Raw genomic sequence first — 24194 nt, 5'->3', positions numbered from 1 at the left:
TGATGAATGCATCTCTCCTACCCTCAAATCCTTCTTCTCATACCACCAGCCTGCCAGAGATTCCACTGTAAGACCAAAATCATGTCAGGAATTGAGGCATGAGGGTAAGTATTGTATTTTCTGGGCTATAAAATGAAATAGGGAGGAGAGAAATGAAATGAGGGAGTGGAAGTCATTGCAAATGGAAATTCAGCAGGGTCTTCTACTGCTTCCTCAAAGTTCACTGATTATAGAAAAAAAAATGGTTTTATACCATCTGGAGAAGATGGAAGACTGCAGCAGAATGAAGAGATTTTTCTGACAGTTTAAACACAGTTTCTTTTTTCCTGGAAGGGTAAAGGAAAATGGCTGAGTATTTCACATACTTTTCTTCTTTAAGCTATGATATTTATCTTGTGATGAAGCTATCTATAGGAAGAAAGGGAAAACTTGAAGGTTTTGATGAGTAGTTTTGTAAGTTAGGGATAAAAGTTAGCTGACAAATCAATTTAGGAATGCTTAGGATACATAGTGTCAAAAATAAATTACTTGTGTATGTACGGAAGAGCGATGGTTTTTTGTACTAGTAAGTTAAAATTAAGCCCCGTAGATCAAGAAGCCCTCTACTTTATTGCTTGATTTTTACTACAAACCTATGGATCCAATATTTCCAGTAATATCCATTCTTCCTGACTTTTCCTTTACATACTTTAAGAAAAAAATATCTAAAAGCAAAGTAAAAGGAACTGAAGCCAGTCTTAAGTAAATCCTTCCATTTAAAACTTTATCAGATGCTGTAAGAAGAGCGTTAAACAGGGGCACTACATTGATTGACACATCAATTACTGCATTGATACTTTGTTAGATGGGGTTTGTCCCTATGTGTTACCAAACTACAAATTCACCAGTGATGATCACTGGTGAATATTAAATTATATGTACAGATCAAGTTGCCAGATAAAGCAGTTATCCAAAAAAGTGCACAAGGATTTTTTTATGTGTTTAAAAAGGCCTCCAATACTTCAATTCAATATGGGCTTCAGTGAGGTTGCTAGCATAGATTGCAGCTGTTCATCAGATGATTGCTGTTCTGTTTTTCAACACCCACGCTTCTATGTGCATCACAAAGTAAGATTTAAAATATATGAATTCCTGTTTCTGTTTCATCTTAAAAGTCTTTCTTAAAACTTTTGAATGAGACTTTTGAAAGGCTTTCACCTTTTCTCACTGGTCTCATTTTGATACTTATTCATGGTTTTTAGTTGGTCAGGATACGGAGTGCACATACACATCCAGAGACAATTATTGTCATTAATACTTTCACCAGTAAATAGATGGTATTGAATGTCAGTGAGAGGTACCAAAGTTTTCCCATTCACTTCTCTTGACCAAAGTTTGTTTCCTCTGTAGTTTGGGCTCACTGTTGTGAATGCAATGTTCACTATGTTCCCTGGATCTGAGCTATGCTAATTCTGCATATGTGCATTACCAAACAGTGTTTCCATGACCATTCATACACTTAAAAACCCATAAAAATAAAAGTAACATATATCTTCTGTATCTTACTCCAACCAACCAGATCATCATGTTTCGTTCTCATTGGTTTCAACTAAAATACACCTGAGATTTCTTCCCCCAACTAATTACCTCAACAAGACCTTAGCAGTCTTATCTCAGAATGATAGTGATGGCTCATTCTTTCAGTCTGGCATTGCCTGGCCCACATTTACCAGATCTAACACTGTAACTCCTGAGCCCAAACCCAAGCTTTACAGGCACCTTCTGTGATGAAGCTTTCATGCCTTTTCCATGACTTTGAAAGTGGCTGACAATCTGCATACACGTTCCTAGCAGAGTGGGATCAGCAGTACCTTCCCTTTCATTTGCAGTTCAAGAGATGAACAGCATTATTCTTACATAGTAAAGATGGAGCTTGCAATTGAGCTGCTGAGCAAGAAAAGCCAGCAATAGCTATGGATATTGTGATTAAAGTTTCAGCAATTATAAATAAAAAAACCCCATATTTGTTGTGCAGTAAAAATTAGCAAATGTCTACTGAGATTTCATATGCATTGTTTAAACACATTAGGCTCCCCAATTTTCTTCTCATACATGTCTTAGAAGCTTTTTTAGAAGGTAAGAGTTTGTTGTCTTGTGAACCATATGTAGCTTGTCTTGACCAGAGGATAATGCTTTTCTGAGTCAGATGTGTAGCTCTGCTGTATCCCATATTGAATAATCTGTAGATCTTTATGACGTGATAAATAGGCTTCATTTGAGAAAATTAATTATTGAGAGGACTCTGATTTATACTTTGAAGGTGAGATTCCTCTCATCCTGAGGTAGACGTGTAAGGTAGACACTTTTAAATGCCATTTATTTGAGCTTCTTTCTATTGAAACCTTACTGTATCCCTCTTCCCCTGGGAAACCATGCAGACTCCACCAGCAATCACCTGTTGCTCTGCTGATTTATTGTAAGACCAGCTAAATACACATTTATATGTGTATTTACACATTTATAATACACATAATTTGACCAAAGGCAATGAAAGCATTTCTTTCAATTTTATAGATTAAGCATTTCTGCATAACTGGTCAATTCCAGAAGGAAATACCTGCAAAAATAAGATTAATCTTTAGCCAGGAAAAAAGACTTTTTGACTGGCTTCTGATATTTCTTGGACTTGGAGCAGGCTATAAGGAGAAACAGACGCAGCAAAACAAATTTTCTATGAAAAGACAGAATGATTAAATTGAAAGATTGTCACAAGTAATTTTGGGGACTGGAAGAAAAACTAGTCAACAAGAGGCATGGTATATGCCAGAGTATAGCATTCATGTCAGTGAGGCCACTACGGTTACAAGCACTTCACCTAAGAGAAATGTTTGGCAGGATCAAGCCCAAACTACTCAGTCAAGACAGTGACTGACAAAAAACATACAACAATTTTCCAATTTTAAAATAATTTCATTGTGGAATAAGATTTCTCGTAAAGACTACATTCTGGGACACACAGACTTAGCTTGCAGAGAATGTTTTATACAAATCTGGTACTTATTAAAGTTTTGTGCACTCATTTAGTCTGCATGCCACTTAGGCAGTTGGAATCAATCAAAGTGTTTGGGAGATGATTCTTCACATACGTGTAACCGAGTGACACACAGCAGCCATGACAATTGCACTACAGTTTCTGCAAGGACTAGTGCCTTGCTATGGGAGTTTTATTTTCAGGCATGTAGTTTTCAGGCAATGCAAGACTCTCCTTTTTTTTTTTTTTTGGATCAGTCTGTGTGGTGTCTCCCTTCTTTCTGAGCACTGATGTTCTCATTCTTTAAATTTAAAAATTCAGTCTTCTGATTACCCAGTGCCTATTGAAGCTGGTGACTGTCTGCCCATCAGGTTTTGTTGGCTCTAGATCAAGCCCCCAAAGAGTTCTAAAAATGTATCTGATATGTTTACAGAAATTACAATAATCTATTTAGAGTGCAAATACATGGGAACTGATGACATCACAGGAAAGTATTTTAATGGTTTATATTAACAGCTCCCCGTGGCTTATAACAATAATAGTGATGTATTTTTTTATATTTCATGTCTGTTAAAAATTCCTGGGGTTTTTTGTTAATATTGGGCATAACATATTTTCTGTGATATTAATAATAATTTATCCCTGTGATCCCAAGCCAGATCATGTCACTGTTAAGATTTCCATTAACCTAAATCAGTGATAGGTGAGACTTCGAAATGAATGAAAGCAAGAAAACTTAAGAGATTGTTTTGTCTGTTTGTTTGTGTTTGTTTTTGGGGTTTTGCTTGTTTTGTAGGTTTTGTTTGTTTGTTTGTTTTATCACCACATTGAAAAAATGGATAAACAAGATTCTAACAGAAGTGTTAGTGGAAGTAATCTGGAGATTTTGGAGATCTGTGATTTTTGAGTTTGCTAAAGAGAGCAGGATTTCTGGATTAATTAATGTATCCATCAAACTTTTATAATTGTTGAATCTGCAGGAATATCTTAGGGTAAATACTGGTTTTGAGTGAAAGAAGATAATCTAGGATTGCACCTACAAGTGTTTTTGCTTGATCCAGTAGTCTCTCCAAAAATTTCAACTGGATTTTGAGCCATAAAATAAGAGTGTTTGTTCTTCTTACGTGTGCAGCACATGTAATAACAATGAGAAGGAGCTCTGTTTCTTTCTCCTGTGGTCTATTTTTTGCTCTGTCATATCACATTACAGCAGTACACAGGAGAACTAATTCAGACTCTGTTCCAACTTCTTTGACCTCTTGTATACTCTAAATATATTTTACCATTGGTGAGCCTGAGTAGTAAAAGTATTTGATTCCACCTACTTTGCACTTCAAATATAGCTGAAAAAATTCCAAGAAGAATGTAGACAATAAAAAGAAAATGGCCACTGAGATCCATAATCACCTGTTCTGAGATTGTTTTGCTTTTTACATGAATCACATTTTTTCTCAGACATTTTTAAGTGTAATTTCTTAGCTAGATGTTTCACATTTTAAATGTCGTCAGTCAGTCCCATGCACTCAGTAAACAGTTAACTAACACCACTCAGTTATTATGCTGGGCTCATATTTACCATACCAGAATTCACCTCTTTACCATCCTATAAGGCCCTGATCAGTCTTTAGAGAAAAAAATAAGTAGGAAATAAAAATAGAAGTGTCATGGTTTATGCTCAGCTAGCAACCAGGCACCACACAACTTCCCCCTCCACACACCCACCCCAGTGCAGTGGGGAGAAGGATCAAAAGTAAAACTTGTAGCTTGAGATAAAACTGTATAATAATTAAAAGAAAGTAAAATGTCTAATCATAGTAAATAATAATAAGAAGAAAAGACAAGTACAAACAAGTGATACACAATCGAGTTCCTCACTGTTTGCTGACTAATGCCAGACCCTGTTTCTGAACCCACATAATCCCCACTTCTGGGTAACTCCTCCAGTTCATAATGTGGACATGGTACTCCATGGGGTGGAATATCCCTCTGGCCCATTCAGGTCACCTGCCCAGCTATGCTCCCTCCCAGCCTTTTTTGCATACCTCTTCACTGGCAGAGCATGAGACACAAAAGAAAAAGGTCCCTGACTTAGGATAAACACAACTTACCAAAACCAAAACATTCTCGTGCTGAATCCAAAACAGAGCTGCAACAGCTACTGAGAAGAAATTAACTCTATCACAGCAAAGGACAAGAATGAACACAAAAAAAAAAAAAAAAAAACAGATAAAAAGAGACCACATGCAAATAAGTTGATTGAGACCACATGTAAATAACGTAAAAGGAAGTTTGGTTCCTTTTTTCCTACCATCTGCATCTTCCACACATTACACAAGTGCATGTTAAGCTTGCTGTATTATTTTAGGCTTCGCCTCCCCTCCTTATGTTAAGACAGCCTTATCAGAGAGCAATTCTGTACCTCAGCTCCCTCCACACTCAGCTTAGTCTGAGCACCAGTCAGTGTTGTTCTCCTCTGGGAACAGAAGTCAGAGGAACCAGATGACAAGGAGGGAAAGAGGCTCCTCCATAAGCAGCATCTGGCTCTTTGGCAGATTTGTCAAGCACTTCTGGTAATGGGTTTGGATTTGCCTAGGGGTCTTTTATGTGGTTACAGTGCAGATGGTCTGTCTGTTCTATCTTCTCCTTTTGAACACTTTTATTAAAAAAAACCCCAAACTGATAAGGTTCTTTATAGGTCTCACAAGATGCCTGTGCAGGCTCCTTTCTGTTAGTCATTGCAAAGCTTTCCATATATCCAAATGTGTGTCTTGAATTTTGTTGGCAATTCTGGACTTAGTCCTCCAGTTTAGCTGCCAAGTGATATAATTTACTGTGATCTGAGTTCGTATTATTGTCAGATTTCTTTGGGAATTTCTTAATGTCATTTGTAGAGCAGAAGTAACTTTACCTCCTCTTAAAGCATGAAATATACTTGCCTTCCACTAGCCATCCACCTTTGAAAACATAAATTTAAATCTGGTTTTAGTTAAATGTGAAAATTAGCATGATGGTCTCAATCTAATCCACAGGGGATTTGTGTCTGCCATTTAAGAGAGGCCCAGGACTGAAGCAACAAGTCTGTGGGAAGGTATGTTTGGCAGAGCTGTGGAGAAACGCACATGCAGTGCCCAAATAAATAAAGCAATTCCACGGATCAACTTTTTAACAGAATTATTTATTGTGTGGTGGAGTGCAGAAGAGGGCAGAGAGGGAGGACATCCTGTTTGGTGAATTCCGTTTAAGTTCTGTTTCAATTTACAACTAAATCTCTGTCAATTTAATTTTTAAGGGTTTTGGGATTTTATTTGCTTTTCAGTGTAGAAGTAATTGGCAGGTGACTAGACATAAGATCATGTTTTATTCCTATGTTATTTCAGGCTTATGTCTTATTTTCCTTCTAATTATGTAGATTAAATTAAATAGAAAATAAACCCCTGTGCTCTCAAAGATGTAGTGCTTTTCATGACTTTCTCAAAATAGTACCAGAGAAGCACTTTCATCCCTCTCAGCATTTCATTATTATACCATGTTTTCCCAACAGCAATATTTTAACATTTGCTGAGAAACAAGAATAAATGTATTATAAAAAGCAGTCATGTTATTATGAACATCTCCCACCCTGCCCTGTCTCATAAACCAGGTTCTTGGGCAACCAGAGGGGAACCTGTGCTAAATGCAGTAAAGTTACCATCTTGCATCTGCAGTGTGGATGTGGGTGGACATAACCAGCAGCACTGCAGGGCTTGTTTCCTTTACCTTGTTTTTTCCCTTAGTACTTGGACAGAAGTGGGCATCTGATGATTTTAAAAGGCTAATCATTATGTCAGAAGTCTTGATGAGATCCAACCATTTGGTGTAAGCCATGTTTTGAGCAGAGGGTGCTCTAAAGGAGGGTAACCAGCAGAGAGGCTGGTTCCCAGGGCTGCTGTGTGTGTGCTGGGGCAGTGAGGGCTGGAGTGGTGGCTCTGCCAGTGCCCCACTCCTGTGGCTCTGGCCAAGCAGGCAGGTATGCTCTTGCCTGAGGGCTGGGTTATCAGCATGCAGGCTGAGCTGGAAATGGAGGTGTTACAGATTTGCAGCTGCTACCTGCCCCTTCTTGTGGCCCAAGGGGATAATTCAGGGGAGGGGAACTGTGCCCCAGAGTTCTCAGCGACACGTATTTATTAACTCTTAGAAAAATCACCTACTTCATCCCAAATGAAAAAGGTGTGTATGCTTTAAGTTTCAAATTATAAAATAACTTGGGGAAATCAAACAGCAAAGCAAAATGAAGAGTAGCCATTTTATATCAGTTGTAAAGAACAGCCAGCGTAGGTGCATTTATCAGAGCATCATTCTCTCTCTTGCTCAGAATAATGGAATTTGTTTTGAGTGTTATTAGTTCTTTTAGGTTCCTCCAGGCAATAATGTCATCCTGGGCAAAATGACAAGGGATGTGTGCAGCTCACCTAGTGTACCTTGCCATCCAGAATGGCTGTGCCCAGCTACCCCTTACATGATCAGATGCTGAAGCAATTAAGGCATCAGGCAGTCAGCAAGTTGCATGTATTTGTTTTATATTCTAAACCAAACTCGTTGGTGGGACTGCAATTAGAGAACAGAAATAATTGCTTTTGACACAAACTGTTTTGGAGCCAAACATAATGTGCTCCACATGAGGTAAACTAGAGAATATTTGTCTTGGGAGCCAAGACTCAGATCAGGTTTAACTTATAAGGGGAACTTCACTGTTAAAAGTGAGATGTGTTAATGTTTCCCACATTAAGACTGCTTGCCAGTAATTCTCTGTATATTGTATTTACCAAGAGAAGTTTCAGAATGTTTGCATTAAAATATGAATAGAGAATGAAAACTACAAGTTTTTGGCAACTCCTATTCTGGCCAGTCTGTCATCATAACTCATCCTTTCTGGAAGCTGATGAAGTTCTTGCAAGGCCCCTGTACTGGTGGCTAAAGAAATTACATTGGAATGAAGTATGGTCACTCTTCATACAGCAAACCTGAAAGAGCTTTTTTTGCTTTGGACGTTCCCTGCTGAAGAAGAACCATGTTACAATAATGAGTTTGAAATATAACAGACATCTCAATTTAAAGTGGATCAGACACAACCCACCCTTGCTCTTTTTTTAATGAAAATATGAGTTCACACTTACATCATGCTGTCCAGGCTCCACTGAAGCCAACAGCAAAATTCCCAGCCCATCATCCCTGATTTCCCAATTTTATATCTGCTTAAGTATTGTCTGACATGAATACAGTTGACATTATTATATTTAAATTCATAATATTATGACTGCAATAAGTAGTGTCATTTTGAAGGCTGCCTTTTACAAAGGACAGATTAGCAACAGGCTAGTAGTTGGCAGAGCAGATCATCTCCACGTTCCTCTGTATATGTGAGTAACAGACTGTTGCTCAAATCAGACTCAAAACCACCAAAGAAGGACTTAGTGAGATCCTTCAGTCATTGGGTTTGTTCCCTGTTCCTTATGTCCACCTGTCAGAGATGTAGAAGGGACTCTGAAATTTCCAGCAGATTTTTCAGACGTGGCTCTGAGCAGTTGTTGTACAGAAGTAGTGGCACAGGGGGGAAGGCCACAGGCTTGCTGTTTGCATTCCAGCCATCTCCACAGAAGTGTTTGTTACTTATTTATGACACAGCACATCATGTTGTCAGAACCACAGCATTTGCAAGTGCCTGTCACATCTGGAAGTGATCAGAAGCTGTTGTGAGAACTAATCTTTGCAAATGTGGCCCTTTGATCCAAAGGCTTGCATTTAGATCTTATGTATCTGTAAACTGGTAGTTTGTATTTCATGTGAGTTGGATGCTTGACAGCTCCCCGTGGAACTGTGCTGCCATTATCACTTTTGATTCACTTAAATACTCACATAAGGAGTTCAAAACCTACTTTAGTGTTTTGTTTTGTTTGTTTGGGTGGTTTTTGTTTGTTTGTTTTTGTTAAGTAGCAGGTGCCTGTGCATCTTCATGTGTTTTCTGTTCACACACCCAGGCTTGGGATGGGCTGGTCTCTATGTGGAGTAAAAGAATTGACCACCCAGCCCCTGGTTCTGCTATTCCTTCAGTCCCTGGTCCTTGACACTTACCAGTTTAGGTGTTCCCTCTCAGACTCCTGGAGTGGTTTTCTCCAACCAGTTGCCTTTTTCCTTGAAAAGATGGGAATTATCTATTCAGACACCACGTTGCCTCTTTCCAGATACTTCCTCCACTGATTGGAGTGCAAACCCTGAGCCAAAACTGCATCCCATCTAAACTGTGGCTGTCACATTAGGATAGCCCAGAAAAGATATCTGAAAGGCTGGGATCCAGCTGGCCAGAAGGTATTATTCTGCATAGCTTTGCCTTTTGTGTGTCCATTAGTCTATTATATCAGACTGGAACAGTTTCCCATATAAAACTATCATTTGCTTTCATCAACTCAAACCTATTTTAAACTTGAGAGTGGAGACATGATGTGGAATAGGAGCATGTGGAAAAAAAAATGCCTCCTGTTACTTTTTCAGTGTCAGCCTGCCTATTTCCCGACTCTGAATCTGTGTTTTGTAACTGAACAATCTTCTGAGCAGAGAGCCTGTGAGCTGGAAGTTTATGCTGAGCTAAATAACTTAGTAATTCCACTCCCCCTGATTTGTCTTGATTTTTATTTGTTTTAATCCTTGTTGGCTTTGGACAAGTTGGCTACATGTCCAACAGGAGAATCCAGAAATGGCTCCTAGGTATTCTGTGTTTTATCCAAAAGTGTGGAAATCCAAATTAATTTTGCATTGTCTTTTAATTGTGACAGGGAAATGACATTCATTCCCAGTAAAAGTCAGAACACAGTGAAAAATTATTGTAATGTGGACTTGTGGCTGACTGAACTGCACTAGCATAGACAGTTTTCTGTGGTTTTCTGGAAACCACATTCAATGACATTAAACTGAAATAAAATGTCTCAGTCAATCAGAAACAAGAGGAGCCATGCAGTTACTGGCTTTTAAGCAAATAATAGTTTTAGGCAATTATGTAGCACAACAATCCAAGCTGTCCAAATTAATTGGTGTGTTTAATCATCATAAGAGCAAAGCTAAACCTCTCACTTTCAGGAAGAAGAAGAAGATACCAGTTTTTCTTTTCCGACCAAAATATTTTTAAGCAATTATCTTTCACAGTATTTAGTCATATCTTCTCACTAGAGTCAGAAAGAACAAATACATATTTCCTTTTCAGTAAAAAAATTATCAGCTTATTACTGAAGCAATAGCCATATACTGGATTAACAAAATCTTCAACTTTTGGCAGTTGTTCCTGCAGTGAAAAAAGAGGGAAGCATGGATTTCATAAAGACAAAAAATATCTGACACCTAATTGTTAGGAAGCACAGTGAAGCTCAAGGTGGCACAGGGTCAAAAAAGGGAGGGTGATAGCAAAAGCTTAACTGGGGAAATGGGAATGGGGGTGGGGAAGATGCTGCAGAGCTGTTAAAAGAAATGTCTTTTTCTTTAGCTGTGAATGGTGTAAGGGGGCAAGCTACAATGCCGGCCTTTGTCACCAAACCTGCTCGCCCACTTTCTCAGCTGAGCCCTCTGCAGCAAGTGCATCCCAGGCACTGACACTGTCTGCCTGTCATACAGCTCCTGTAAAGTAATACTGTCTGCAGGAGGGTTTTTCTCCTGGTATTAGGTTTGAATAGCCGGGTGAAGAACAATAGGCAGGAAAGCAAAACGGAGATACAATCACAACTTGTGCCCTTTTATGCCCCAAAGAATTACCTAAGGAGTCCCATCCCCCGTAAGACAAGCAGTTTATTGGAGATTGAAAAAGCTCTTAAACAAAATCAGGCACTTTTGAACTTTCCTCAAATTATTGTTCCTCTCCACAGTGCCGTTTTTGCAATATCTGGGTATGGGTTCTTCTCCTATGAGCTTGAACTCATGTGCTGGGGAGCTGCATGCTGATACTCAAGCTTGTAATGAATAGTCCATAGAGTCCAGTACAGCTCTTACTTTGTACTTACAGTTTTGCAAAGCTCAACCTTGGGATATTCTTATTTCTTTATTACCTATGTGGTATTCCTTAACATGGAAGAGAAACTTGGATGCTTTAATTCTTTGTTTCACTAAGATTCCCTCTCTTTGATAACCCTCTGTCTGACATTGGTTGTAGATTGATGGAAGTATTTTTATTCTTGGAATATGAATGTGACTTTACTTCTGCCTCTTTCCATTATTTTTTTAATATGAATGTTGACACTGTACTTCCAAACACATAAGAAACAGAAATTATACAGCTGTAATCCACTTCCTATCCCCAAATGATTGCAAAAAGGTAAGCACTTGTTTTCTGTATTGCTAGAAAAAAAAGTAATAAAACTCTGAGGAGCATTTGCTGGTTTTATCAATATAACATGACATTATTTTACAGCTTCTTAGCACTGTATTGCTTTACAAGTTAAGGAAGGAGGCCTCAAGGAGGTCTTGCTAGTGTCCAGTACTATTATTTGTTTTTAAATCTGGCAAGCTTCCAAAACTTGTGTGTTGGAGGAGCAGCTTTTGGGATATTGTGCCTAGAATAGCAAAAGTTCTGCTGTTTTGGCCATCTACTAAGCCTGAGATCTATAGGTGGGCTTGATGAGCCAGGGAAAACAAGAGGGGTAGTTGTCTCAATGGAACAGATTTATTTCATTGGTTGTGCTCTTCCTTCCTTACCTTTTACACTGACAAAAAAAAAAAAAAACAACAAAAAAACCCCAAAAATCCTGCCATAAACAGTGTAAAAGCATCTGGAAAAGAAAATATTAGCTTTTATTTTGGGGTTGATGAAATGATTGTAAATATTATTAATTTGAGGAGATTTTTTTGGCTGTGTGTTTTGTTGCAGTTTTGGTGAAGGTCTTCAGTGAAAAGGCGTTGGGAAGTTTTTTGTGGTGTATGCATTTAAACATGTGTTTTTGTGTATACTGAGCACCAAAGAATTGTTATAAGATTGGATGTATCTGAGTGTCAGTGTGCATGAATTTGTATATTCTCTGGAAACCTGTCCATCATCCAGAATCTCTCTTCTCCTTCTTTCTTATTGCCCACTGTAGCCTTTGAAGGGTTGGTGTAACTTCTTTTTAATTGCTTTACTTACAGTTCTTGAAAGTGCAAGTAAACATGAAAATTATCAGGTTTAACTATGAATGTAATTAAAAAAAAAAAAATAAAACAAAAAAAACCCCAAACAAATCCAAAAACAAACCCCCAATACAGTGGGAAAAAAAGCCTTTAAAACTGAAGTGTTACTAAATTATTGATTGTTTTAAACTTTTTTGCAGATTTTTATAAATTGGACAAATGACATTTGTGTATGCACATCCATTTTGATTGTTTTTGTCAGAATAAAGGTTTGTATGAGCTAGTTCAGACTGCATACCTGTCCTGTTCAGAACATGGCTGAAAGCCCTGCCTAAAAAATCTATGTAGGTAATGGAAAAAAAAAATAATGCACTTGTCTTCAAAACACTGTAGTTGGTCTGAGAGGTGAGCTGATACCAGTAGGAAACAGATTTAGCCAAGTTTGAACAGTTCTGTTATCCAATCTTCCTATTGCACTAAAATTTAATTTGAAATAAAGGGAAAGTTTGCTTAATTTCAAAACCTCAGGGTAGCTGATAACTTAAATGGAGAAGACTCCAAGTTTCTGTGAGAAAGTTTCTGTGAGAATATTTAAGAATTGGTGTTACAACAGGAGGGATACTAGAAAAACAGAGGTGAAGCTAACCTAACAATAATAGTAATAATAGTAATAGTAGTAGTAGTAGTAGTAGTAGTAGTAGTAGTAGTATAATAATAATAATATAATAATAATATAATATAATAATAATAATAATATAATAATAATAATATAATAATATGTGCATTTTTGCCTCAGTTAAGTTTTGTGAGATTCTACTAAAGAAATATAGGGGGCAAATTTTCTATTAAAGAATTTTAAGCATTTAAAAATTTTTGTTATGATTATTTACAAACCAAATTAAATTATTCAGTTTTAAATAGCCTCTATCTAGTCCTTCTTTCAGTTCTTCTCTAATTTGGATTTCAGATTCTGCACAAACAAAATGATATTTGTAAAATGCTCTGGTTAGGCTGGGATTTGAAGTACTTTGTTTTCATGTTAGAATATTTATTCTTTTATAAATCTTTGATAAATTATTTCTTACTTTTGATCTTGGTAAAAAAGTTTGAACTTGATTATGAAGCAAAGAAGTGTACATTTTAAAACATCATTTCTTTCAAGAAAATTTTGTAAATATGTTCTACTTATAGAATTAATAAATAATCAATGGAGTTATAAGCTGTGGAAGAACCCAGCTCTAAGTCCACCTTAATAATAGCTGAACTGTAAATGCAGATGGATCACACAGTAATAGCAAACAAGAATTCTGAAAATACATTTTATGTCTGCTGTTCACAAATGAATATGTGATTCTAACAAAGGGAGGGAAAAAGAGGAATTTTAAAAACAACTGTAGAAGAAATGCTTGGGCTTTTTGCCTTTAAATCAAGGCAAGTGAAAGCTGTGCAGAAATAGAGATGCAGTTGGCACATGGGGCAATCATAAATAGTCCTACTGAACCCTTCTGTGCAAGGTTGGGTTATGGTGCTGGGCTGTGCGCTCTGGTGGTCTGGGGTGGGGCACAAGTTCTGTTCATCCACACTTGTAAAAATGGGACAGAAGAGGGTGGAATTTGTCTCTCTGGATTCTATTCCTTAATCTACTTCTGAGCATAGGCTTGAAACCCTTGAAAAGATGTAGCTTCTAGCAGGGGAACAGACTATGCTCTAATGGGGAAGCTCAGAATCCCCACACGGATATATTTTTGGTTCAAACCTTCTTCAGTTGGGTAGGGTTGTCCATAGATTGGAGTTAAAGCCCACTGGGATCTGGGAGACTGTTCTGTGAAATGGAATGTTTTAGAGACTTTTCCAGTAAGCTTCTGAAATGATCCACTAAGCATGTGCAAATACCAACTTTCAAAGACTTTAAGCACAGACAAAGCAGAATAAAAGACAAATCTGTCTTGCCAGGTTTCAGGTTTTTGCTCAGAAGCTGGGAATAATGCAAATCTTCTTCCAACAATCAAGAGATAATTAAAACTTATTCTTATCCAATCCATTTCCTGACAAAATGCATCTTTTTATACAGCGAAGAATTTTACTTAATTATTCTTAAAAAAGCAGTTTGAGACATTGCAGAAGGGATAAAAACTAAAGCTCAGTTATGTGCGTGGCAGAGAAACAAAATATGTAAAATAAAATTATACAGGGTAGTTTTTTAAGCACCTTTAACAATAAACGTTATTCCACCAAAACTGGGACACACTGCATTTACTAGAAAGCGGTCTTTAATAAATAGCTGCATAAACTTAGAAGTATTAATTACTTCTTCAGAGATTTCTTTTAAACTTTTTTTTAGTGCAGGAAAGCACATACTGAACCTGAACCTGCTTCTGATTAAGTCAGTGAAAGCAGGACTCTGATAAACATTTAGTTTGACAAAATGAATTCAAGATGTTGGAATTATTTTGTCCATTTTACTAAGCATTTTCCCTGAATCCTCCATTCACTGGAAGATAAGATTTTACTCCATTCACTGGAAGATAAGATTTTACTAAGTCTGTTACATCTGCCTGAGAAATTTTTAGGCTAAAGGTAAACTAAATATATCCAGAAAAGTGAATTGAATTATATGTGCTACACAGAAGGCAACATGTGCACCTCTGTAAATAAATCACATAGGGATATATTAAAGTAATCCCTGTACTTGTTCACATAGGATGGAGCACCCAGGATAATACAATGCATACACATGGTTTTGTGAAAATTTTATTGGTTTGGATATCCTTTTTATTCTGAATAGACTACCAATAAGTACAAGATGTCTTTTACTCCTGTGGAAAAAATGTCTATTTGTGAAGGCACTACTTTAAAAATACTTTTAGTTAATTAACTTGCCATGTCTGTGGATGGGATGTCTTTTTCGTTACAGAAAATAAGGGTGATAAAAATACTTCTCTGCACAGAAGCTTTCATGCTTGTTTGGAACAAAAAGTATTCATTTTACAAAATTAGATTGTTTATATTCTTTGCCGAGAAAATGAGAGTTAGTGGACCTAGTTTTCTTATTAAAAAAAAAGATGTGATTTGATTAAGAAAACCTGATTCATTTGACTGTGAAAAGTGGTTAAAATGGATACTTCTTAAGAAGACTAGGTAGGTGAACCAGTGATTTTGCTTTTAAAATGCCACTGAAGTGTTTGCATCTGTGGCAATGATGTATGCCCGTCTGAAAAGAAAATGTTGTAACTTTCTTCCAAACCAAGGGGGAAAAGACACGTGTGAGCTTTCTAAGCTGGAACTACCCATTAGGTATCTGTGTCCTGATCATACTTCAACAGGAAATCATGATATTTAAAACTGCCAAGTGAGCACGTGGGGAGCATTACGCTGTATATGCAATGAAGCTCACATTGTTTATTTTGTGTAGCATTCTTCTGCTCCCTTAAATACATGCAAGATGGAAACCCATAGACTTTTTTTAACCTTTAGCTGCTATACTTGTACAGAAACTGCTAAACAAAACCTGGCAGACTTGTAAACAACCTGAGTTAATTTTATTTCATCTAACACTGATCACATTTCCAGTAGACAACAAATAAAATGCACTGCTGACAGATGTGTAGAAATGTATATACAATTAGATGAAGAAATTGTGTTCAATGCAGTTCAAATCTCAGCTTATGCCTTTTCATTTCCTTGAATATGGCTGTAAAATTCTTACCTGCTGATGCATGGCCAGCAGCAATACCAGTTTTTTCCTGCTCATCCGGAGTGCTGCTGGGCAGGCTATCCTACCAATGGTTTAGCCAGAGCATCTCATTGTTGACTGAGGCATTTACTTGAGTAAATGGGATTCTTTGCTTTATGTGGCTTTGGGTAAAGCTTCCATTTATTTTCCCAGTTGAGATATAGTATTTCCTACATTTTCTCAAATATATTCAAGACATGAAAGCTCTGAATCTCTGTTTTGGGTTAAATGAATGTAATGTGAGGGATTAAATCCTCCAGGAGATCAACAGAATTAGGAGTATGAAAGCCAGATAATTTCATTTTCTGGAGGGGAAAAAATTCAGCAGACCCATATTTGATGGAAAGGTAGTGGGGTTTTGTTTGTTTGTTTTTCCACAGAAGAGGATCTGTGGAGCACAGAAGATAGGCAGCTTCAAAGTGAAACTTGAAATAAATTCTTACGGTGTCGGGTGTTGCCTTTTATGATTTGCCATTGATTGTCCTGGTCAGAATATGAATATCTGGGAGCTGTTGTTACTGAACCATTACAACTGTTCATCTCTTTCCTCTCCATCTCAGCCTTCTACCATGTAATAGGGTTTTCACATCCTCTGTAAGTCAATCTTCCTGTTGGCCTTTGGAGCATACATATGGTAGATCATTCTCTTGTTACACGTGGGCTGGCAACTTTGCATATATATAGCACAATTGTTTCTCTGGGGGGAAAAGAATCTGTGTAATTAATATATAAATGAAGAAGGAGTGGGCGAGCGCAGACTCCAAATTGGATTGCAATTATCGGTCTAACAAGAAATGTTCCTTGTCTGCTCTGTCTTTGTCTGAGAGAGGCAGATCTGTTGTCACTGCATGAAAGCCATCTACAGGCCCCCAGTGTAACTGTGAGGCTGGAATTCATGGCAGCCTAAATCCACTTGAAATTTTGCAAGCTTCCCAGAAATTACACAGAAGAAAACAAGTATCAAGAGATCCGAGAAGAATATACGCATTTGTAGAAGTGAAGAATTTTCCAGATGTACATGAAAGTTCTGTTCATTCACTTGTATGGGCTGTTCCTATAATTTGGTGTGGATGTAGTAATTGCTGGTGGTTGGAATACAGATAATGAGAAGTAGAAGTTCCTGTTTCAGCTTTCTTTTTATGCACAAACTCTGTGGAGTGTTGCAGGGGAAGTTTCATAAGCTTGTGTCACTTCATAATACCTAAAGGAAAAGTGGAAAATAGTGGCACTGGTGCTGTTAACTACTTTCCTGGGTTTGGTAAAAAGCAAAGATGTCAAAGGAACCTGCACTGATTTGTTTATCTGGATGCATTGCAAACTCTCCATATTAAAAAAAAAAAAAAGTTATTCTAGAAAAAGCAGATTATTTTAAATACTTGCATTCATACTGTCATCTTGTTTTTTAACAGGTCTATGGAAATGCAGGATCTAGCCAGTCCTCATAATCTTGTTGGAAGTAGTGATGCACCAGGTAGTTCCAAACTGGATAAATCTAATCTCAGTAGCACATCAGTCACTACAAATGGAACAGGAGGTAAGTATAAGACACAGCTGGCACACAGAAAGTTTTGGCTAGTTTTTAGTCATATGCATTTTTTACCATAATTTCAAGAATTACCATATACCTGTTTATAAATCCAGCAAGAATGATGAAAAATTGGCAGTCATACAAGTGTAAATTTCTAATTCCAATATCACGTCTTTGATTTGCACCAACTAAAGTAAGAGGCAGAAGTGAAACAAAGTGCAAAGATGAAATAAGGAAAAAAATTGAATGGTTGATTTGAACACAGTTAAACATTTGCTTATACCTGTTGGCAACTTACAAAATTAATTGTATTTTCTGTGTCATACTTCCTTGATGAGTCATAATTTGCTCTTATACCCTGAGTTACTTGCATTTATGTTAAATTAAAATCATTATCAAGAGAAGTGCATCACAATTAGACTTAGGAAATATGGAGGGTTTTTTGCTAATGAATTTAATTTCTTGGGAGGTAATGAAAATTTGTAATAAAGGGATTGTTTTCCTCAGCAGTAACTGGTCATTACTGCTGTAGGTGATACTGTAACACTGCCATGCAACTACAGTACAGATATTCCAATGCTTTCAGATAACCAATCCTACCACAGCAGTGGGAGGCAGGGTGCCACACATTCTGAGGTGCAGTCCATGAAAATGCTACCATGGATATGAGTCAAGCTAGAGTTCCTTCTTTACAGTTTATACATTACTGTCTCTTTTAACAGTTGGTACTAAGAACATTTTTTTGGTTTGTTCTTTGTGGCTGCAAGGTACAGCATTTTTTTCACTTACCCTACTTAAATAGAAGTCTGTCAATGTCAAAAACAAGTGGATGTGCCTGGGAGGGTAACTGAGCTCTGCATAGAAGGGCTGAACCATATTTATAAACAGAATCCTTATTCCAGCACAAAGAGTAGAGAAAACTTCCAGCATGCTATTAAAGAACACTAGTAACTGGATGCCTCTATATTATACTATGTGCATAAATAAACCAGTTAAAATAATACTGACAGGACTAATACAGTTCAGTTAAAAAGCTTGACTTAAGGTGCCAAAACACTGATTTGCCTTAAAGACTATTCATTTACGCTGAACAGACGTTGGGAGAATGAACTGTTGTACCATTCCTGTCCTCAGGAGACAACATGACTGTGTTAAATACTGCAGACTGGTTGCTGAGTTGCAGTACTCCCTCCTCTGCAACAAGTATGAGAGACGCTGGTACAGTGCATGCGTGTGCGGCGTGTCCCCATGACTGCTGTGTGACATCTCTCTCCATTTGCTCCAGTTTCTCTTATGCACTTTGAACGTTCTCATGGGGTTCCCCCTCACCCCAAGCATTTTTTTCCCACCCTTTCTCAAAGGCTATTCCCACAGCCAGAAAACTGTTGGGAAGTTGCAACAAGCAGTTATCTTACAATGCTTTGAAAGTCATTTGATGAGCAAGGAGAATTTAACCCGCTTATAATTAGCTTAGCTGTCTACATGCTCTGAGTGACTGGGATTGTCTCGTGGTGTTCAGCATTGCTGGGAATTGCCAGTAGTCAGCATTGGTGGAAATCAGACAGATGGAATTTTCACAGAATGCCCATTTGCTTTTCTTTTGCTTTTAAGTAAAGCGTTGCATGATTACCTGAGCATAAGTCAAGGTTGAGAGTGTGTTTCTTACTCCTACTAAGACTTTCATTATTAATCAAAGCCTATGTCTAATGTGCTGCCACATGTAACTTGCCACTTTACAAAATTTTGGCCGAATTTTCCAAGCTGTTGTTTTCATTTATGAGTTTCCTGACATGTATTATTAATTGTCAGAAGTTTTAAGGATTAATAATAACTCTAATTAATAATAACTCTATATGTGACATCATTGCAGTACATATGGGATTAATCATAGATATAAACATGCATCACTATGTTTCTCTACAAGTCATTACAAAGGTGCTTAAGTTGTGCAGGTTTGGACTAAAGTTAGGAAGATTTCAAAAAACTTGTCATTTTAAAAAATCCCTCAGAATCAGCTTGCCATTTGTAAAACATATGCAAAGAAAATTTACAGAAAAAAAAAGCTTACTTGAGAACAAAAGATCATTTGCACTAGAATAAGTTGTTCCATGTGAATGCTCCTGCTGAATGACAAGATATTAAGTTTAAGGAAGACTGAGATAACTTGGGCTGTTGCCTCTTTTAACTGTTCAGGTAAAAGTGGAAGGTAACAATTTAAGTAATAATTATTAGTCGTGAGGAAATACAATATGTTAGTTGTGTTAAATCTGATTTCCATAGGCAGTAGAATATGTAGAACTGTGCTTCTGGTTGAGTGTATTCCCAGAAAAACTCTTGAGGCTTGCTAAAAGAAAGAGGAAAATCATTCCTATGACAAGCTGTGTGGTTTATTGTTTTACATGAGCTTTTAAAACCAGATTTGCTTGCTGTAACTTCTGTTGCACTTGCTTGTCCTCCTTCTTGCATAGTATTAGCACTTCTTGCCCCTAAAACTGCATTCGTTTTCAGTCCTTAGCATAGAGAGAAATGCTTTAGAGAAAATAAAAAGTGGTCAGCAGAATAGCAGTAATTTTGATTTGCTAAGTCCAGTCATCAAGGTCTGTTGTAGAAGCTGTTGCTTGTTGGGAGCTATATTCTGAGTTAGCCTTAAAATAATGAAGTTTGGACGAGATCCCTGGAGGTCATTTGGGCCAAGAACTGCTCAGAGCAGAGCCAACATTGCTGTTAGATCATGTCGCTCAAGGCAGCGATGAATTTTCCTCCTACATCTAATTGGATTTTTCCCTTAGTGCAGCTTGCATGTGTTCCCACCTATTGTTTCCCAGGGCACATTTTTGAGGTGAGTGTGCCTTTGTTCTTTGTCATCTTTGCACCTTCCCATTAGATAGCTGCAGGCAACAATTAGCTCTCCCCTCAGCCTCCTCTTCCTAGGACAGAACAAGCCCCGCTTCTTGGGTCTCCTTGTACACCACGTGCCCCAGCACCTGATGATGTTGGTAGCTCTGCTCTGTCACTGTGTTGTCATGGTCTAAGCCCAGCTGGCAACTAAGCAGCACACAGATGCTTGCTCTATCCCATCTGAAAGCAGAACGTGGGCAGTCTTCACTGCTAGCAGCACTCAAATGTATTTCCAGTTAGAGGTTGCTTTTAATTTTATTTTCACTCTTTCAATACATTAACCAAAACAAAAAAAATTACTTCTTTTAAACTGATGTTAGATTATTTTCATTTCCTTAGCTAGCTTTATGCTTTTCCCCCTCTTTATGTAATGACATACAGCATAAAGAAAAGTAGGTAATAGTAAAAATCTCCAGGTACACTGAAGGACCTTGATGAATTCCTTACTGACATGAAATCTAAATGCAAAAAAAGTAGAACTGCTTAAAGTCAAGCACATATAAAAACAATTTCTATAGGTATTTTCTAACAAAACTCAGTGCCAATATAATGTTTTTCCTCAAGTTAAGTATAGGAGAGAGTTTCTTTTGTTTTAGATTATTTGCTTGACAGGGAAAGAAAAAAGATTGTTGATGGCAGTGCAGTGCAGCTGGCATTGACCAGAACTAGACACAATTCTAAAGTAAACATTTCAATTCATGACTGAAGTTTTTGTTATATATAACAGTTAAACACATACTGTCTTTTTGGATGCAAGACTGAACATTTGTAGCTCGCTATGGACAATGAAATACCTTCTTGAGCAGAAAGAGATAAAGGTACTAAAAAGTACTTTTTTTCATGTAGGTAGATGCCCAGACTTTGCAGAAGTACATAGAGGCATCCATATGTAGTAATCAGCAAAATAAATTAATTTAGGTACTTTTGATACTTCAGGCAACCATACATGTTCCACATGACTGAGAGGTTTAATGGAGGCATAATTTTGTGACAAATAGCCCTTGAACTTTTTCTTGATATGTGTTTTATTGATATGATGAAAATAAAATCACGTCCTTCTCAAATAATTAAAGAAATGGGAATGACTGATTGCTCTATTGCTCTTAAGAATTACTTTTTTTCATTTTGGGTTGTTTTTGTCACAGCTTCTTTATTTTTTTTTAATTGAAAATATAATAGCTAGCAAAATGAGGAGTGCATGACAGCTTGGGAAAATGTGGCTAAAATTCTTCCCTAATGATTCCATAATGAATTAATATCCTGCTGCTTGCAGGGAGACTATTTAGTAGTTTTAACTACTATTTATGATAGTTTTATGAAAGAGAAACAATTATGAAAAGAAGTTTACATTCAAAAGACACACATTCAAAAAGATTTTAATCTGAGACAGTATTTGGAAAGATACAACTGTGTAACTGAAACCAGAAGGTGCTACTTGGTTTGTTTGGCACTGGTGCACCAGCAATGCTGCAGGGCACTCTACCAGTCACAGAGACAAATGAATCCCAATTTGTCCTGCCTGATCCAAACAGGTGTCCCTCGGACTTCAGCGCAGGTCGCTTGTAGAGTTGTAGACACCGGCAGCATCCCATGTGACTTCCTGAAGTAAGATCCATTGGCAGTGTGACTGCAAATGGATGTGATTTGGTAGGAGAGGTAGCTCACACAGGGCTTGTCACAGGCAGCTTTAGTGGAAGCTGTGCAATTTCAAATGGTCAACTCACGGTGCTCACAGACACAGGGCAGAATAGCAGAATGGGTCTGTAGGTGTTCTGCACATTTTTCCCATGAGGAAACTAAATCCTTTATTAATCTCATGCACTGCCTTTTCCTCTGCAGACTGTATGAGAGATGGTGAGTTTGAGGGCAGCTCAGGTCACACTTGGACTGAATCAACCTCTGGAAGTACCTCTCTGTCTCAGCTAAACATAAAGGGAGATTAGTGGGCACTTTTTATATGCTTGATTTAGGTGACTTGAATCTATGCCACAGTTTTTAAATACATTGCCAGCTCAGAACATGAAATACCCCCTTTCCCTTGCCGTTGCCGGTGCAGTCAAACGTGGACGCAGTGATGTTGACAGATGAGAGCTTTGGTCAGCTTAGCTGAGGCCTCTCAGAGGCGTCAGGTAACGAGCTGGCAGAGAACGCCTCTCCTTGGCCTGTGTTCGACCTGCTGGGGGGCTCTGCCAGGCTGGCTGTCACAGCAAAGGCTTCTTCACAAATCCCAGGCTGTGCCCTCGGACTTTGGATACCTGGCAGGCAGCTGTGGTGGTTGCTTGTGCAGGTCTTCGTTGCCTCTTCACTCTGTGGCCCTGGGCACCAACCTGTGATATCCAGAAGCATGGGATGAGTGTCCATGCCCAGCCCTAACTGACCTCCATGAAGAAATTGTGCTAAAATGTCGAGGCTTCCACATTTGCCAGTCAGACAGGCTAACAGGAGCTGCAGCACATTCTCTACTGCTGTTTCTTACCTCATCAACTGGATGGGTGGTTCCCAAATTCCATTACAAAAATCCATGCCAAATGTTCTGTCCAATACTTAATTACAGAAATCTGTACTGCTTCTGTGGTGCTTTTTGTGCTTTCAGTTACAGCTTGGATGGTAAGACTGCATGATGATCCCTAAGAAATAAGTTTGAGTTCAGAGTACACTAAACTGTTTGGTAACCTCTGATTAAGAAGCTGACTTGTCATGGCTGTCATTTGTGTCCTGTCCTACTCTAGTTCTTTGGCTTTTTTTTCTTTCAAACTTCTCTCTTCAGTTATGAAAAATTGCTTGTTGGTGGCCTAGCTCAAAAAGGCCCCCACAGACTCTGTAAAAGGGGAAGGGGAAAGGCAACATGCTGGCACTGTGAAAGTAATTTCCTTCTGTATTATCATGAAACCATATGATAATTGTTTTACTTGTCAGGCAAAACTATTTTTGTTATGTGCTACATCCCTTGACAGCTAATGTTTCCTTCCTCTATGCTACTCTTAGGATATTGGTAGAATCAATTAAATTTATGTTGAAATCTCCCCCAAAGAGATATTCCAGTTGCTAAACCGATAGCTGGATGAATGCACAGGTCCAGATAAATGGGCATTCCTGACAGATTTCTGTCGATTGTCTCAGTATGGTGCTAGAGCAAAGGTTGAAGCTGTTGCACGTGTGCTTGTTTGAGCTGGACTACCACTAGTGAGACTGGCATGAGGACTGCAGTACAAACCTAGAAGTAAAATCTCATGTCTACTTATTCTTCTATGTAGTGTCTCTTCTTGCAGTCAAAACAGAACCCATGAACAACAGTGAAACAGCAACAACAACTGGAGATGCATCGCTTGACACTTTTACTGGGTCAGGTAAAGCCGTAATAAAATGACATTTTGTTACATGCACATTAATGCAGCATTTAATAACCATCACTAATGAACATTTGCATGGAAGCAACTTTTACAAAGCTACTATAAAATATTATAGTATTTTACACCTAATCATAATAGTAGAAATAATAATAGCTTTTTCATTTACAAAAAATACAACTCAGCAATTTATGCGAGGTGTGATCTTAAAGAATGCCTGATAATGATGTCTAAGACCACTGCTGTTTGCAAAAGTCTCAAAATAATACTGTTATTATGGTACTGTAGATCTTTTTTCTCAGCGTTAGTCTTGTATGATATTAGGGAAAAAAATGGGATTGTATTTGTAACAGCCATGCTAATTTGAGCAGTTTCAAATCTTAAGTTCTATACCTCAGTGCTAATCCTTTTACTCCTATTAGCAGTGTGTTAATTTAAACACTGCTCAGATTAGCTGTGTTGGTCTCTTTCCACTGGGATGAACTACTTTCTTTCCAAGAAAATGGTTTTACTTTAAATAATCATAGGCTTCAATTACTTCTCAAAAAATTCAAACAAACA

At 37.7% G+C, this 24194-nt stretch overlaps 1 protein-coding gene across 1 annotated transcript in view; it reads left to right on the top strand.

The window, feature by feature from the left end:
* The window catches only part of EYA4 (EYA transcriptional coactivator and phosphatase 4), a 121343-nt gene that overhangs the window by 60418 nt on the left and 36731 nt on the right, over nucleotides 1-24194 (top strand). Inside the window, exons 3-4 of the mRNA XM_050971885.1 lie at nucleotides 17270-17394; nucleotides 23541-23633. Coding sequence (XP_050827842.1) covers nucleotides 17270-17394; nucleotides 23541-23633 — 218 coding nt within the window. The remainder of the gene's footprint in view (nucleotides 1-17269; nucleotides 17395-23540; nucleotides 23634-24194) is intronic.

Source organism: Serinus canaria, chromosome 3 (assembly GCF_022539315.1).
Source record: "Serinus canaria isolate serCan28SL12 chromosome 3, serCan2020, whole genome shotgun sequence".
In the NCBI taxonomy this organism is placed as follows: domain Eukaryota; kingdom Metazoa; phylum Chordata; class Aves; order Passeriformes; family Fringillidae; genus Serinus; species Serinus canaria.
This window is presented reverse-complemented; position numbering and strand designations above follow the sequence as displayed.